The 18,868-nt window shown below is 40.5% G+C and overlaps 1 protein-coding gene across 3 annotated transcripts in view; it reads left to right on the plus strand.

Moving 5' to 3' along the window:
* The first annotated feature begins 6,635 nt into the window (after positions 1-6,635).
* Positions 6,636-18,868, plus strand: part of IDO2 (indoleamine 2,3-dioxygenase 2) — a 65,966-nt gene continuing 53,733 nt past the window's right edge. For 2 of the 3 annotated variants that reach the window (XM_010820353.4, XM_010820354.4), the window contains exon 1: positions 6,636-6,880. In XM_010820353.4, the coding sequence (XP_010818655.1) occupies positions 6,782-6,880 (99 nt within the window). In that variant the 5' untranslated portion in view covers positions 6,636-6,781. Of the gene's footprint in view, positions 6,881-13,743; positions 14,121-18,868 lie in introns of those variants that run through there. The other variant, XM_059882372.1, reaches the window with a different exon arrangement.

The following is an 18,868-nucleotide window of genomic DNA, read 5'->3' on the forward strand; positions in this document are numbered from 1 at the left end:
GTGCGACCCCATAGACGGCAGCCCACCAGGCTCCCCCGTCCCTGGGATTCTCCAGGCAAGAACACTGGAGTGGGTTGCCATTTCCTTCTCCAGTGCATGAAAGTGAAAAGTAAAAGTGAAGTCGCTCAGTCGTGTCCGACTCTAGCGACCCTATGGACTGCAGCCTAGCAGGCTCCTCTGTCCGTGGGATTTTCTAGGCAAAAGTACTGGAGTGGGGTGCCATTGCCTTCTCCGCTCTGTCTACAAATGCTCTAACCCGCTGATTATTGATGCAGGTGTTGGGGGAGAAGGGTGGAGTCAGTCTTTGGACAAGAGTCTGTCCTCCTTTCCCTACATCCAGTTGCTGGCATCCAAAATAAAGCAAACTTTGCTTTCCACCAAAAAAAAAGTTTGTGGTAAGAATAGATTTTCCTAGATAAGACAATTCATGAGATGAGTTTTAAAAGATGATAGGTATACTATATTCAAATAAAAGGCTGGAAAAATGCAGGACGAGAAAGAAGAGTGTTTAAGAATAGCAGCATAGCAAGGTCTACTTAGGGAGCCCACACAGCTCAATATGACTGAAGCATAAAAGAAGAAAAATGGCGATGAGTTGATTAAGCTAAATTATGATTGGCTTCCAGGGCCATGCAACAAAAGAATTTCAGTTTATTGTGAAAACAAAATGAATACTTTTAAGCAGAGAAATGACTTTATTATATTTTTATATTTGGATTCTATTTAAGTGAAGCATTGCCCACTATAAAGGAAAGTGAAAGTCACTCAGCCATGTCCGACTTATTGCAACCCCATGGACTATATAGGCCATGGAATTCTCCAGGCCAGAATACCGGAGTGGATAGTCTTTCCCTTCCCCAGGATATCTTCCCAACTCAGGGATCAAATCCAGGTTTCCTAAATTACAGACAGATTCTTTACCAGCTGAGCCACAAGGGAAGCCCATTGAAAAGAAATAAGTATTTAAAAGACTCTGGTAGTAGTTGGGGAAAAAATTGTAGGGGTAGGATAAAATGGGGAGTGATCATAAAGGCATGGTGATGAGTTTGGAGCTTGTAAAAGTCATCCAAGCCTGCAATGATGGTGAAGTATTATGGGCTTAGATTTGGGGCAAAGATCAATTTAAGGATTAGACTATATAATATTTCAGTAGTAAATGGCTATTGAAAATGATGGCAATGGGAATGGAGATAAGGGAAACATAAGAAATATTACGGCAGTAGGAGGAGCAAGACCAGAGTTCTGTTGGATGAGATGGAGAGACAACTTTCAGGTCTCCAACTGGTAAGCTAGAGCCATCTTCATGGACCTTCAGCCCATGTTGTCAGATAGGGTCTTGTCTGCAGAAGGGTCCACTCTTGGCTTCATGCTCAACTGTTTCTCTTTCGAAATTCTGAATAATTTTGAACAAGAGTCCTTATGTTTTTATTCTTCTCTGGGTCCCACAAATTGTACCACCAGTTCTGAAAGATACCATTCACCAAGACATGGAATAGGAGGGAAAGATGAGCCTAGTTCTTATCATCAGAGAATAAGTAATAAGTAAGCCTTGAATTTATCTCTTGGCAGTAGGCTCTCTGCTCAAGACCTTGAACCTTGATGCACGTTTTCTAAGTGTTTTCCTGGGTCTTCATGAAAAGTATATGGCACATGTTAGATGCGTTAAGGTATTTCTTAGGAAGCTTCTACAGCAGTCCAGTAGAGATGTCTAGCAGGTGACAGGAGAGATCCAACTAGAAATGAAATGTTGGTAGTCCTCAGCTGGAGATGATGGTTGAAGTCTGAAGAGAGATGACCGCCCAAGGAGAGGGAAATCAGGACCTGAGCCAGGGAGATCACCAGTGGTAAACTAACTAGAACAACAAGAGAGAAAAACCCAAAATGGGAAGCCATGCCTTCATGGTTAAAGGCAACGATTTTGTCTCCAGATGGCTCCAGCCCTGACACAAACACTTACAAAGAAGTATGACCTTAGGCTCTTACTTAACTTTCCCATGCTGCGGTTTCCTCAACTGAATGATGGGAATATTAGTGACTCACTTACAGGGCTGTTTGGGAAGGTTAAATCAGATACTCTATGGAAGATGATTACCTTAGGTCTTGGAACAGACAAAAACAATCAGTTAACTGTCAGTTTTTTTCTTTTTAGTTTTAAATACAGTCCAACCAGAAGGGATATTTTTCATTCAGTTCAGTTCAGTCTCTCAGTCATGTCCAACTCTTTGCGATCCCATGGACTACAGCATGCAAGTCTACCCTGTCCATCACCAACTTCTGGAGCCTACTCAAACTCATGTCCATTGCATTGGTGATGCCATCCAACCATCTCATTCTCTGTCATCCCCTTCTCCTCCTGCTTTCAATCTTTCCCAGCATCAAGGTCTTTTCCAATGAATCAGCACTTTGCATCAGGTGGCCAAAGTATTGGAGTTTCAGCATCAGTCTTTCCAGTGAATATTCAGGACTGATTTCCTTTAGGATAGACTGGTTTGACCTCCTTGCAGTCCAAGGGACTCTCAAGAGTCTTCTCTAACACCACAGTTCAAAAGCATCAATTCTTCAGTGCTCAGCTTTCTTTATAGTCCAACTCTCACATCCATACATGACTACTGGAAAAACCATAACTTTGACTAGATGGACCTTTGTTGGTAAAGTAATGCTTCTGCTTTTTAATATGCTATCTAGGTTGGTCATAGCTTTTTTCCCAAGGAGCAAGCATTTCATAGGAAAGTTCAAAAGGAGAAGAGAGTTTTAAAAAAATTAGTAAAGCAAAATGTGATACACTTGAATTGTTAATCAGAAAGGACTAGGAAATTCCATTGAATTTATGAACAAAGAAGTAATTAATGAGCTGTACAGAATAACCTCAGTGTACTGCTGTTTGGGCTGATGGAGTTTGATAACTCAGGTTTTGGACTTAATCAACTTGAAACTAAAACTAAGTATAACTGAAATTGTACCGGAAAACAAGTAAATGATATCCTAAATACTTCCATTGTGAATGCTCTTCTTCTTTTTCTGAATATTTCTTGGTGCATTTCCAAAAGACCCTAACACCCAGTTTAAGAAAAGGGGAAACTTTGTTGTATACTGAAATTATAATAATTCACCCAAAAGCTGATTATAGAACCCAGGACTCTGAAATGACAAGCCTAACTATTAGGAAAGGAAGTTCTTGAACACAGTTTCCTCTTGGTAAATAAGAAACATGTCAAACAAATCTTCATGAGGTCACTGTGTTCCCTGCTTCAGAGTACACCTCTGGTCTGGGAGTACAGTGGAGTTACAGAACAGCACAAACTTCTACTTGGCATCAAGACACCAAATCCAAAAATGAAATGCCAGGAGAGAGAATTCATTTCATAAACATTTATTGAACTCTAGACACTGGGCTTGCTGCTAAAGGAAAATACAAAGTTAGGTTAAATATGGCTTGGTCAAGGAACTTACAATCTGATAGAAAAGACTAGATAAATACAATGTTTGGATGTTAGTAGCTGTCAAACCAGGTTTGCCATGATGCTTGAAACATGACGTAAAAGAGGTTCAAGGTGATAGTAGAATTTTGCACAGCTAGAGGGTATTTAGAGGTCAGGTGAAGGACATCCTTGAAAGCCAGGCCAAGGGCATTTGAACTTTGACTTACAGTGAGGAGTTCTTAATGATTTTGTGGCAGAACCTGAGATGTTCAGTGACCTACAGGTTGCATGGGCCTAGACCTTGGAAGTAAGAACGGTCAAGACTGAACATGCAGACTGGAGTACGTGCACATAGAACTCATGGTTAAGATCAGGTGGAAATTCATAAGAATACTGAGGTGGGGAAGTGCTGACAGTAATACTGCAAATATCTATACACCTTGGTCTGAAGTGGGAAAAGAAGTCAGCAACTAAAAAAGAAAAGATCCAGTCAGGAAGAGAGGGAAGAAAGCTACAAAAAATATCGTATTAAAAATGGATTTCTAGAAAGGGGGGAGAACATGAAGAAAATAGCATTTACTGTTACCCATCTGATAAGGGCTTCAGTTAATGTTCCTCATTTACCCACTGAGATTAACACTACTATTTCCTGCAGATGTAGAAACAGAAGCTTAGAATTTTAAGCCACTTGTTAGAATAGCCACATAAGCTAATAAGAGATGAGATAGAAATTCCCACTCAGGGAGTCCTGGTGATTGGGAAGAGTGGAAAATTCTGGGCTGAGAGGCAGCAAGTCCAAATTCTAGACCAATTCTGATGGCAGCCCCACCAGAATGACATTTGCTAAGTCACTTCCCTCTCACCAACCTCAGGATATCTTATGTTTCCTGAGAGTTTGAATTAGATTATGTAGTCTATAATGTTCTTTTCACTTTGGGCATTTTGATGCCAAGCTTTAATAATGTTACAATAAATTCTTATGAGAATACAGAGAGAATGGATGAAAAATAGCTAGACCAGCATAAAAAACAAACAAACAAAAACCTGTTCCTTCTTTTTAATCTGAGATTGAACGAAAGAGCAAGAAGATGATTCAACATATACAATTTGATAAATTGCATTTAGGAGGCATAAGAAACTGATCTTCAAAACTGGATGGATATTGGTCTAAGAGGAAGTGAGTGAGTGAGTGAGTGAGTGAAGTCGCTCAGTTGTGTCCTTCTCTTTGTGACCCCATAGACTGTAGCCTACCAGGCTCCTCTGTCCATGGGATTTTCCAGGCAATAGTCCTGGAGTGGATTGCTATTTCCTTCTCCAGGGGATCTTCCCAACCCAGGAATCGAACCCAGGTCTCCCTTATTGTAGACAGACACTTTACGGTCTGAGCCACCAGGGAAGTAGATAGTTTTAAAGGAAAGGAAAGTGAAGTCACTCAGCGGTGTCCAACTCTCGGTGACTCCATAGCCTACCAGGCTCCTCCATCTGTGGGATTTTCCAGGCAAGAGTACTGGAGTGGGTTGCCATTCCCTTCTCCAGGGTTTCTTCCTGACCCAGGGATAGAACCTGGGTCTTCCACATGTGGGCAGATGCTTTTACCGTCTGAGCCACCAGGGAAGTAAAATAGTTTCTAAAAATTACTTAATTTATTTATTCATCTAATTTTTTTTTTTTTTTTTAGCTGTGCTGGGTCTTCATTTCTGCTTGTGGGCTTTCTCTAATTGCTGCCAGCAGGACCTACTTTTTGCTGTGGTGCGCAGGCTTCTCATTGCAGATGCTTCTCTTATTGCCAAGCTGTAAGGTATTCGGCAGAGAAGCAATGGCACCCCAGTCCAGTATTCTTGCCTGGAAAATCCCATGGATGGAGGAGCCTGGTGGGCTGCAGTCCATGGGGTCGCTGGGAGTCGGACACGACTGAGCGACTTCACTTTGACTTTTCACTTTCATGCATTGGAGAAGGAAATGGCAACCCACTCCAGTGTTCTTGCCTGGAGAATCCCGGGGACGGGGGAGCCTGGTGGCCTGCGGTCTATGGGGTCGCACAGAGTCGGACACGACTGAAGCGAAGCAGCAACAGCAGCAGCAGCAAGGTATGCGGGCTTCAGTAATTGCAGCACTCAGGCTCAGTAGTTGTGGTTCATGGGCTTAACAGCTCTGAGGCACGTGGGATCTTCCGGAAATTGTTACATGAATTATCAGAGCACTTCCTACTCTCAGCTTTTGGACTTATCGTAGAGAAAGGGAGGAAGGAGAAGATGTCTAAGTACAAGTCAGCCTCCAAATAAGTTTGTTGACAACCTGGCGACCTAAGTTCAGGGTCCAACTGGACCAAAACGTAGAATCTTTGGAATTTTCACAGTGCAAATCTATCATCTGGAACTTATTACTGGGCTCCCTGTTTCAGTGAATTCAAACCATCATGGCATCTTTTACAGACAGCCTTGCAGCCTGATCAAGTGAACAGAGAAATAGCTTGGAGATAAAGATAGCTCAGCTTTAGTCCATAATTAGTGGAGAGGCAGTGGACAGGGTTATTTACATGTATGTACTTCAGTTTACTAATCTGTAAAGTAGATCTGGTAGTACCTGGTTCATAGGTAAAATCACCCATTTTAGAGGTGGATTGTCAAAATATGTTTAATAAACATAGAGGGTTAAACAGATGATACATTAGGTTTTTCTTGAATTTGTTAATATCTGCTACCTTGTTTATGAAACTTCATGAAACATATATTCTCTGAGTGTCATTGAAGTTTTTAAAAAATTAAACAGTATTTCTTAATGTCACTCAAAGTAATTATAATCTTGGAATATGCTGTTCAAACTACACACAGAACCCTTCAGAGGTTCTGATATGCCCACAGAGTCCTTGTCCCCCTCTACTCATGTCAATCACTGACATGTCTGTCTGAAAGTACTAACTTCTGGTTTTAATAGTTTATGCCCAAGACCCAGTTGTCAAAGTTCATCATGGACCAGGTTCTGTCAGAGTGTTTGAGATCAACAAAAACTCTTGTTTATTTCCCTTTTTCTAAAGAAGAACAGATTTGTCTCTGGGTTTAAAATCAATCTTCTTATATTCACATGTATGAAAAGAATTTGTGTGTGTGTGTGTGTGACGTGGTTTTGTTTGCCTTGTTTGTTTTAAACCAGCAGTCTTTAACTGTTTACTCAGCTTTGTGTCAGAGAAAGTCCCATGGTAGTGTGGAATTTAACCTCAGAACAAGGTTCTCCCCTGTTCCTGAGACAACCGGACAACTAACTGCGAGGAAGAGATGCTATTCTGAAGCTCCCTGTGTCTTTGACATATTTGAAGCAGTTGTCTCTTCAGCAGCAGTCTCGGCACAGATACTTCAAACAACATTATGGAGCCTCAAAGTCAGAATTTGAAGACAGCACCGTTCTTGACTTTAGGAAGATTTCACATTTCTGAAGATTATGGCTTTCTTCTCCCAAATCCTCTGGTAAGGCTAGGGTCTTAGAGCAAATCAGTATAGTTTTCTTGAGATGCTGATTTGTGTGTTTGTTTGTTTAATGATGTAGTCATTAAGAGAGATGCAGCATAAATGCCAAGTCTGTGATGTGGGATGGATAATACAAATAAGTGCAAGTTGCTCACTCATGTCCAACTCTGTGACCCCATGGACTGTACAGTCCATGGAATTCTCTAAGCCAGAATACTGCAGTGGGTAACCTCTCCCTTCTCCAGTGGGTCTTCCTGACTCAGGGGTTGAACCAGGGTCTCCTGCACTGCAGGCGGATTCTTTACCAACAGTACAAATAAGGCACGGGGTGATTACCAGCAAAGGCAAGTGACAGCTACAGCAGCAAGAGAGCAAGTGAAATGTTTTAATGTCATGTTTTTGTTTGTTTGTTTTTTAAATAGATTTCCAGTCATTCCAGTGATTTGTGAGCAAATGTGCAGTTATCAAAAAGAGAGAGAGAATTAGATAAAGATCAATTATATGATCCCTGGGTCTGGAAGATCCCCTGGAGAAGGGAATGGCTATCCCTCCAGTATCCTTGCCTGGAGAGTCCCATGGACAGAGGAGCCTCGTGGGCTACCCCAGTTAAAGGGTCACACAGAATCAGACATGACCAAGTGACTAAGCACTAAGGCAAGAAATTCAGTTTACCTTGCCTGGCTGCTGCTGCTGCTGCTAAGTCACTTCAGTCGTGTCCGACTCTGAGCGACCCCATAGACGCAGCCCAGCAGGCTCCCCCGTCCCTGGGATTCTCCAGGCAAGAACACTGGAGTGGGTTGTCATTTCCTTCTCCAATGCATTAAAGTGAAAAGTCAAAGTGAAGTTGTTCAGTCATGTCCTATTCTTAGCGACCCCATGGACTGCAGCCCACCAGGCTCCTCCGTCCATGGGATTTTCCAGGCAAGAGTACTGGAGTAGGGTGCCATTGCCTTCTCTGATCTTGCCTGGCTAGTGGTAGAGAAAAGAGAACACAGGTGGACCTCAGGTGTCCTTGAGGATAGCAGGAGGGATTAGATATTCACAGATATTGCTGTGAAGAGGAAAAAACCTTTGAGAACAAACTGAAACTATTTCTTATTTGTTCTTAATGCAGTTCCTTTTCAACATTGTTTAAATCTTTGAATGTGGTTGAGATGGAAAATGTTAAAACTGCAAGAGTTATTAGAAACTGAAGACCAGAAGTGGTTTGCCCAAAGTCATATTACTGGAAAAAGCAGAAGTACTCAGGACTCTTTATTTCTTTTTTTCTACTATGTTATAAATTAGGGCCAAGACTACTCAGCTAAAAATCTAGAGATCCAATGTTACAATCACTGCAATCATTTATTAGATCCAATTTTTCCTTCTACGGACCTAATTGGTGATTTAATCATGATTAATGATTGACCTAGAATTTAATTAACTCTTATGGAGTGTGATAGAGGAATACAGATGAATATAGGATCTATTTGCTGATCCCCAAGTGCTACTCTGTAGAGCTGTTAGTTTTGAAATCAAGTCACAGATCTGCAAGAAACTTGAGCACTAACAGTAATGACTCTAGGGTGTTAGATGACAGTTGTGGCCCAAAACATTGGACTGTGTTCTCTGACCCTGCCACTAGGGTGACCAAGAATGTCCATTTGCTAGAGGCCAAAGGGGATTCCAAGAAGCAGGATTTTCTGTGCTAAGCCAGGAAAATCCTGAACAAACCAGATACTTGAGTCATCCAAAGTTTTGCTTACTAACTCTTGTGACCTACAATGAATCATCAGCATTGCCTGACCCTCAGTTTTCACAGGCACTGGAAGAGATCTAGCCCCACTCCCACTGGACTGCTATGGAGCATGGAAGCACTTTCATAAATCCAGTGGACTGCTAGAAGCCAATTTGCCTGACCCTCAGTCCAGAGCTTATTCAAAATTTCATTTTGTGTATATAACTTGATTTAGGCACATTCAGACCATCTCTAGTTCACAAGAAAGAGCCAATCTACAGGCCAACACTCTCTTATTGGGATTAAATATATACACTGAACTGAGAAAAATACTATTAAAATTATTGGGTTGGCTGAAAAGCGTTTTCGGGTTTTTTGATAACATTTTATGTGTGAACATTGGGTGGGGCCACCATGATTGTGTTCCCATTCTTTGCAGTTTCCTTTCTTATAAATAAGAAAACCAGATGGGAAACAGTAACAACATCAAGTGATTGTGACTTTCTGAGACAATACAAGACCCCATCTGCCCTGTGGTCTGGTTGATGCATACTCCTTAGAAGAAATTTCCATTCTGGAACTCAGATAGAAATTTCCTGGCAAACTGGATCTGTTCTCACAGTCATTTGTCAGAGTTTTAAAGATTGCAAGTCTTTGTTTCAGTTTTAGTTTTCTCTCCCAAACACCTCCCTTTCTGGGAAGAGGTAGGGGAAGAGTGTTGAAACCAGAATCTGTCTCAGGTTATTCAGCTGACCAGAAGAGAAGCCCTCACTCATCACCAAATAAATAGCAGTGTTGTCACAACAGGTCACAAATCGAGAAATATCAGCCTGGTTTTGCTAAGGGCTTTGTTTGCTTTTAGGAAAGTGATGGGGTGGCTCTTCCATTATGTCAATCAGACCAAAGATGCCCTTCCAGCAAGCTTGGTTGTTTACCATAAATACTTAGAGCATGTGAGCATAATTATGTACCACGGTAGCAAAGATCATTATGTTCCAATGATTTTAATAGCATTTTTAGGTAAAGCTAATAAACACAAGAAATGGTTCTGATTTTTATCAGTAACAAAGAAGAAAAGAAAGCACAGTCAAACTAATGAATAAGCAATCATTCTGGCTCTGCGGGAAAGGGCTGACCTGGTTTAACATACTCTACCCTTCTGTTTGTATAAACTCTCAAACATCTGTAGGGTCTAACATTTCAGTGAGGAAAATGTGTCTCTTTTAGTCCCACAGGAAAGCCACAAAAATTGCTTGCCAGTCATGTAATCTGTGCGTGCATGTGTTTGGGTAGGTGGGTGGGGAGAAATTTTTCTTTAAAGAATTTGAGCAAATCAGCTGGGCAGGAGAGGAGGGACCAAGATAGACGATAGCAGATTAGATTGGGGTGAGACCAAGGGGACTCAAATGTTAGGCTCAGGAATTTGCATTTCACACATCTGGTAAATGTCTTCTGCAATGGCGTGTAAATGTATTCCTAGCAGGTTAAGTGCAGGCAATGTTCTGACAGTGATTGCTGGATTGTGTGCTAAAATTAGCTGGGGAGCCTAAATAAATACTGATGCTAGAACCCTAGCCAGTAGTTAAATCGGAACCTCTAGGCTAACTAGCTCAATACTTGTAAGTAACAGAATCTGTAAAAGACAGTGGAGGTTCACATGAGCAATGAGAGTTTTTGAAGGTTGTTTTTGGAAAGAAATGTGTTCCTAACTATGAGAAACAGTGAGAAGGGCTTGCGTGTATACTAAGTCACTTCAGTCGTGTCTGACTCTTTGCAACCCCATGGACTGTAGCCCACCAGGCTCCTCTGTCCATGGGATTCTCCAGGCAAGAGTACTGGAATGGGTTGTCATGCCCTTCTCCAGGGGATCTTCCGGACCCAGGGACCAAACCTAGGTCTTTTAAGAAAAATAAATATACATATACTCTCCTGTAAAAATTCAAAGCACTTGTGAGAAGCAGTGGACTCCAGCTGTTTAGAAGGAAGAGTAGAAAAATTATTAACACAGAAGACTATAGTTTTCTAATGAAAAGTAGAGGTAGGAAGAAATCTAATATTTCCTTGAGAAAAAACTACCATTATTTACTAGTATCTGAGCTATATGCCTGACCATGTCAAATGAGATTTGAGGCAATGATGGCTATATTTAGTTTAGTTTAATCGCTCAGTCATGTCCAACTCTTTGCGACACTATGGACTGCAGCACGCCAGGCTTTCCTGTCCATCACCAACTCCCAAAGCTTGCTCAAACACATATCCATGCTTTATTTTATTTATTAAATATTATATTACATATATATACATGGTTTATTACACACTACATAGCCATATAAATGGGTATATCACCAATAGATATATTATTATTATTATATCTACTATATTGCAGAGATACACACAAAGAGATCAGATTTCAGAACCCTGAGTGTAGATTAATAAAGAAAGGTGAGTTTGGGGGTGGGGAGGGTTGGACAGGATGTGGATTTCCGTGCCAAAGTTAAGAAACCAAGAGAAATGTGAGGCAAGCCAATGGGGAAGTGGTTGGACAATGGGGATAAAAATGGGGAAAAAGAGGCCAAGATGGTCCTAGAAACTGGAATCCGAAACAATGAATCCGCTCAGAGTTTTTCACCCTCAGGGTATCGAAGCTGTAGAAAAGCTTAAGACAACACGGGGAGAGCTGAGCTGAGTCATCTAAGAAAGGATGAAAAAATCATGCATCATGGAAATTACATATCTGCTATTCTCAGTCAAAATGAGGCTCTGGAAGTGAATTAATTTCCTAGGGCTGATGTCAAAATTACCAAAAATATGTTGGTGGCTTAAAGCAAGAGAAATGTACTTTCTTAGACTTCTGGAGGGAAGAAGTCTGCAATGAGGGTGTTGGCAGCATACTCCTGCCCCAGCAAAGTCTCTCCGGGAGAATCCTTCTTGGCCTCTTCCATCTTCTTGTGGCTCCTGGCGTCCTTGCTCCCAGCAGAAGGACTCCACTCTCTGCTCCATCTTCACATGGCCTTCTTCTCTGCTCTGCAATCTTCCTCCCTCTCTCTCTGTCTTCTCTTATAAGGACACATGTCATCACATCCAGGCTTCCCAGGTAGCGTTAGTGGTAAAGAACCTGCCTGCCAATGCAGGAGACATAAGAGACGTGGGTTTGATCCCCTGGGTTGGGAAGATCCCCTGGAGAAGGGCATGGCAGTCTGCCCACTCCAGTATTCTCACCTGGAGAATCTCATGGACAGAGGAGCCTGGCGGGCTACCATCCACATCGTCACAAAAGACTCAGACACGACTGAAGTGACTTAGCACACATCATCACATCCATGCTAATCCAAGGTGTTCTTATCTTGTGGTGACTAACTAAATGATATCAACAGAGACCCATTCCAATTAAGGTCACATTCACAGTTTCCAAGCAGACATGTCTTTTGGGGAGAAAAGGGTTGGCACAAGCCATTCGGCTCACTATAGGAAGTGAGGCAGAAAGATGAACAGTTAGAGAAAGGGAGGTCCTGGGAGATGGAAACCAAAGCCTTGTTAATTTTTTTTTTAATAATTATTGATCGATTGATTTGTGGGGGGCTGCAGTGGGTCTTCACTGCTGTGAGAGCTTTTCTTTAGCTGTGGCAAGTGGGTTTCTCCTTGCGGTGGCCTCTCTACCTGAACACAGGCTCTAGGGTGCTCAGGCTTCATACTTGCAGTCCACAGCATCTGGAGCACAGGCTCAACAGTTGTGGTGCACAGGCTTAGCTGTGTCACGGCATGTGGGATCTTCCCAGACCAAGGATTGAACTCATGTCTCCTGCATTGGCAGATGCATTCTTTACCAATGAGCCACCAGGGAAGCCCCAAAGGTTTGTTTTGCCCTGAGACCCCCAGAGCTGACCAGACAGGAGGGTAAAGGGCAATAAAACGTGATGGTGCAAAGCACAAAATGATCAAGGAAGTACAAGGGGACTGTTAAATATTGACCGGTTTTGTCAGCATATTATTAACTTGTGTTCACCACTCTCTGATCTCAATGTTCTGAAAAAACTGAAGAACATTCACATGCTCTGCTGAAAATTGTAGCTTTAAGATCAGAGAAAAGCTGGAATATGAGAAAACACCTCATGAGCAAAGGGTAGACAGCTTAGCTAGCTCACATGAGCTCAAAGTCCAGCCTTGTTTTTCAAATGTGAGCACAGTAATTACATAACCACAGTTATATGGGAAAGCAGTCTCCATGTCAGCAAATTTGGAAAACTCAGCAATGGGCGCAGAACTGGAAAAGGTCAGTTTTCATTCCAATCCCAAAGAAAGACAATGCCAAAGAATGCTCAGACTACCGCACAATTGCGTTCATCTCACACGCTAGTAAAGTAATGCTCAAAATTCTCCAAGCCAGGCCTCAGCAATACGTGAACCGTGAACTTCCAGATGTTCAAGCTGGTTTTAGAAAAGGCAGAGGAACCAGAGATCAAATTGCCAACATCTGCTGGATCATCGAAAAAGCAAGAGAGTTCCAGAAAAACATCTATTTCTGCTTTATTGACTATGCCAAAGCCTTTGATGTGTGGATCACAATAAACTGTGGGAAATTCTGAAAGAGATGGGAATACCAGACCACCTGACCTGCCGCTTGAGAAACTTGTATGCAGGTCAGGAAGCAACAGACTGGTTGGAACAACAGACTGGACATGGAACAACATACTGGTTCCAAATAGAGAACAGAATACGTCAAGGTTGTATATTGTCACCCTGCTCATTTAACTTATATGCAGAGTATATCATGAGAAATGTCAAGCTGGATGAAGCACAAGCGGAAATCAAGATTTCCGGGAGAAATATCAATAACCTCAGATACGCAGATGACACCAGTCTTATGGCAGAAAGTGAAGAAGAACTAAAAAGCCTCTTGATGAAAGTGAAAGAGGAGAGTGAAAAAGTTGGCTTAAAACTCAACATTCATAAAACTAAGGTCATGGCATCCAGCCCCATCACTTCATGGCAAATAGATGGGGAAACTGTGGAAACAGTTGTTGACTTTATTTTGGGGGGGCTCCAAAATCACTGCAGATGGTGATTGCAGCCATGAAATTAAAAGACGCTTACTCCTTGGCAGGAAAGTTATGACCAACCTAGATAGCATATTAAAAAGCAGATACATTACTTTGTCAACAAAGGTCTGTCTAGTCAAGGCTACGGTTTTTACAGTAGTCATGTATGGATATGAGAGTTGGACTATAAAGAAAGCTGAGTGCATAAGAATTGATGCTTTTGAACTGTGGTGTTGGAGAAGACTCTTGAGATTCCCTTGGACTGCAAGGAGATCCAACCAGTCCATTCTAAAGGAAATCAGTCCTGGGTGTTCATTGGAAGGACTGATGTTGAAGCTGAAACTCCAATACTTTGGCCACCTGATGAGAAGAGCTGACTCATTTGAAAAGACCCTGATGTTGGGAAAGACTGAAGGCAGGAGGAGAAGGGGACAACAGAGGATGAAATGGTTGGATGGCATCACCGACTCAATGAACATGAGTTTGGGTAAGCTCTGGGAGTTGGTAATGGACAGGGAGGCCTGGTGTGCTGCAGTTCATGGGGTCGCAAAGAGTCAGACATGACTGAGCAACTGAACTGAACTGAACTGTCCTGTATAAATATTGTATTGGAATATAATTGCATTGCAATGTTGTGTTAGTTTCTGCAGTACAAAAATGCAAATTATACATATATATGTATGTATGTGTGTATATATATATGTGTGTGTGTGTGTGTGTATGCATATATGTCCCATTCCTTTAGAGCTTCCCTCACATGCCCCCATCTCACCCCTCTAGGTCATCATAGAACACGGGGTTGGGCACCCTGTGCTATACAGCAGCTTCCACTAGCTATCTATTTTACACATAGCAGTATATATATATGTCAGTCTTACTTTCTCAATTTTTCCCATCCTCCTTCCCCTGCTGTGTCCCAAAGTCCATTCTCTGCATCTGTATCTCTATTCCTTCCCTGCAAGTAAGTTCGTCAGTACCATTCTTCTAGATTCCGTACATACATTTTAATATACTATATTTGTTTTCCTGACTTACTTCACTCTGTATAATAGATTCTATATTCTTGCATGTCTGTTTATCTGACTCATATTTGTTTCTTTTTATGGCTGAGTAATATTCCATTGTATATATGTACCACAATTTCTTTATCCATTCATCTGTCAATGGACATCTAGGCTGGTTCCATGTCCTGGCTATTGTAAATAGTGCTGCAGTGAACATTGGGGTACATATGTCTTTTTGAATTATGATTTTCTCAGGGTATATGTTGAGTAATGGGATTGCTGGATCATACAGTTGTTTTATTCCTAGTTTTTTAAGGAACCTCCATATTGTTCTGCATATTGGCAGTATCAATTTACATTCCCACTAACAGTGTAAGAGGGCTCCCTTTTCTCCACATGCTCTCCAGCATTTATTTTTTGCAGATTTTTTGATGATGGCCATTCTGAACAGTGTGAGGTGATACATCATTGTAGTTGTAGTTCGCATTTCTCATAATAAACAATGTATATCTTTTCATGTTTTTGTTGGCCAACTGTATGTCTTCTTTGGAAAAATGTATGTTTAGGTCTTCCAGTCATTTTTTAATTGGATTTTTTTGTTTTTCCAATATTGACCTGTATAAATCTAAAAGGATAATCTAGAATCATGTTTCTGAAACTGTGGGTTGTGGAGTGGGGAGATGGAAGAGGAGTAAAGATATGCTCCTATGGGTGCATAAATGCTGAGATGTTTAGTATTGTGTTTTAATCTCTGACTAGATATAGAAAGAAATGTTTTATATCATGGAGATAATGTGCAATGAAAAAACATTTTCCATAAAAAAGATTTTAGTTTCCTTCTTTTTTCCAACTCAGGTTTTTGAATCTATGGGAAATTATTCTCTGGGATTCATGAAAATTATTCCTTAAAGTCAATTTTATATATTCCTCTAGTTGAGAAACAGTAGATGATTAATATTACAAATTCTGGTTCACAGCACTGACAACACTATAATAGCCACATTGATTTGAATTTGAAGTCTAGATAAATCTCTTACTAGTTTTAAAACTAGCAAGTCATATTTGCTCTCTTTTTACCTACTTTACTTGTGTGAGGATAACATGTCATGTATGAGGAGGATCAAATTAAGAAAACCCCTCATTATGCTGACACTCTGTGATTTCAGTCTGAAACTAAAGACTAAGCCAGGCCCAGGTCCAGGTCCTGTTAACAACAGGATAAGTTACTACTATATAATATAGATTTTCTAAATCATGACCAATTTGAGAAGGAATATGTTATGACATTTCATACCATAATTATGTCAATATTTATCAAATTATGTCCTAATTTGATTTTATAGTATATAATTACCATAATTGTCTCCCAACTGCTTTTAATCACAACTTCCTGCTGCTGCTAAGTCACTTCAGTCATATCTGACTCTGTGCGACCCCATAGATGGCAGCCCACCAGGCTCCTCTGTCCCTGGGATTCTCCAGGCAAGAACACTGGAGTGGGTTGCCATTTCCTTCTTCAATGCATGACAGTGAAAAGTGAAAGTGAAGTCGCTCAGTCGTGTCCGACTCTTAGGGACCCCATGGACTGCAGCCTACCAGGCTCTTCCATCCACGGGATTTTCCAGGCAAGAGTACTGGAGTGGGGTGCCATTGCCTTCTCTGTAATCACAACTTAAGACCCCATTATTGATTAAAAAAATTCTTTCAGTTATATATAATATCAGGTTAATGTGTACTATAAATTGACCATCCTCTGCTTGAAATCTTACTTCAAACTCCTTTTATTGAATATTTATTTTATTATTAATCTTTAGAAATTAGGAGACTACTAAAATTCAGTGGCACATCATTAGCGACAAAATTATTTATGAAAAAAATCTAAATGTGAGTATTTTGTTACCAACTTAATAAATTCATATCAAGTTCACATTGGAAGATTCTTAAAAGTAGGAAATTGATTATTCATAACTCTACCATAAAATCAATATACCTTAGGTATCTGGGGATAATTTATCTAAGGGTGTGTCTGTTTGGCTATGTATTTGTCTGTGTATATATGTGTGTCTATGTGTTTGCAAAGCTGCAAAGTTGTAATTCTATTGCATATCCAAACCTGCATTGTGTGTTTTTAACTCAATGCTATAAAATAAAACTGCCTGAAATTAATCAGTCTTAACAATATAATTTTAATGGTTTCATTAAATCCTATTTGCATGATAAAACATTCCAATTTAATGGCATTAGACATTTTGGTTAATTTTCCCTCTATAAATACAACCAATATATGAAACTTCTGATGGTTTAATTCAAACCAACCAAGTCATTCCCACAAAAATTGCTTATCTTGTTCCTAAAATTAACTTGTAATCGTGAGCTAATTTTGAGGACGTTTGCTTAGGATGCTTCCCCATTCTTCATTCTAACCTCTGGGCATTCACTCTCTCTAGTGTCAGATTAATGTACCTCCCCTGATTCGCTATTTCTTCAATTTTTTTGCTGGAATTTTTTTTATCGTTTCAGTCCACTGCATATTTTTGCACTACTTTTAATGTTTCAGAACACTTAGTTTACAGATGTGAATTAATGTGAACTCTCTGCTCCCAGCCTAGAAAACAATTTTGATAGAGGATGAGACCAGAACAAAAGATGTAGTTCCCCTAGGTGGATGAATCAGTTTGTCACCAATGAAAAATTTTAATGCTTGTCCAATCTTCATCATAGAAACTCCTGCGCTCTTATTCTAAATGGAGACAAGTGGGCAGAGATGGTGAACCCCTCTCTGTAGTAGCTGCTGTCCAAAGCTACAGAACCTTAGTCCCAAATCTGTTTACATCCTCCAGAAAAAAAGACAAACAAAAAGAAACAGTTAAAAAAAAAAAAAAAGAAAGAAAATTTATCGTTGCCAAGTTCCACCTTGGAGGGCATTTTAACATCCATTTACTGTTACTTTGGGGCATCCCTGGTAGCTCAGATGGTAAAGAATCCACCTGCAGTGTTCGAGACCTAGATTTGATCCCTGGATTGGGAAGATCCCCTGGAGAAGGGAATGGCAACCCATTCCAGTATTCTTGCCTGCAGAATCCCCATGGACAGAGGAGCCTGGTGGGCTACAATCCAGGGGGTGGCAAAGAGTCGGACACAACTGAGCGACTAAGCACATTGTTAGAATCATAAACTTTGGCATGCCCTCAAACAACTTATCAAAATATTCTTTCTAAACATTTTCTATACTTTTTCTTGGCTTTTCTGATTTTACGTATCGTAACAACTTTCCAGGGGCCTCCCTGGCAGCTCAGTGATAAAGAATCCACCTGCAATGCAGGAGACGTGGGTTCAGTCTCTGGGTGGGGAAGATCCAGTGGAAGAGGGAACGATAACTCACTCTAGTCTTCTTGTCTGGGAAATCTCACAGACAAAGGAACTTGACGGGCTCCAGTTCATGGGTTGCAAAAGAGTTGGATACATCTTAGCAACTAAAAGACAACAACAACTTTCCAATGTCAAAATATGCTCACAGTAATGCCAAACATGGGTTGGTCTTTTATACTAGTGAATTCAGTTTGATAACATTTTATTTAAGAATTACATTTTTGTATTCATACACCACAGTAGTGTTAGAGTTTCAGGGGTTAGTCCTGAGGGTCTGTTATCTTCACAAATTGCATTAAGTGCTTTCTCATCTTCATCTGTGCTCTGGAACAGATAATATATCATCATTCTTAAGAAAGGACAGATTTTAGGTGATACGTTTTTAATCATATTTTTCATTTCCTCTATGCTTATTGGCCTAGAAGCTTATTTCACCTAGAAGATTTCACACTTCTAGGTGAAAAAAGAACAAACAAAAAACGACCTTTTACAGTTTTTCAATTGGGGTTTCAATTCAGATTTTCAAAGTATTAGCAAAATTAATTGATATCATTCTTCTATATTTCATTGAGAATGGAATTTTTAGTTCCTATAATAACCCCTTTATAATATATAGTTATTAAATATTATTTAGTCAGTGTTCACTTTGTACTAGACCTGTGTTAACCTTAACTACGTATTTTGTAATTGAGTCTTGCAGTAATCTTTATTATTCTCCAATGACTCCTGTGAATGAATTCATCCCTGTCTCTGAAATCTAGCTCTTGGCTGCCCACCTTTCTTTTTCCACCCTAGTGCAATCCACCACCATTTCTTCCTGGACTGTTGCTTTGTAATCTGTCTTTATTTCCCCTCTTGCCCA

Source organism: Bos taurus, chromosome 27, assembly GCF_002263795.3.
Source record: "Bos taurus isolate L1 Dominette 01449 registration number 42190680 breed Hereford chromosome 27, ARS-UCD2.0, whole genome shotgun sequence".
Lineage (NCBI taxonomy): Eukaryota > Metazoa > Chordata > Mammalia > Artiodactyla > Bovidae > Bos > Bos taurus.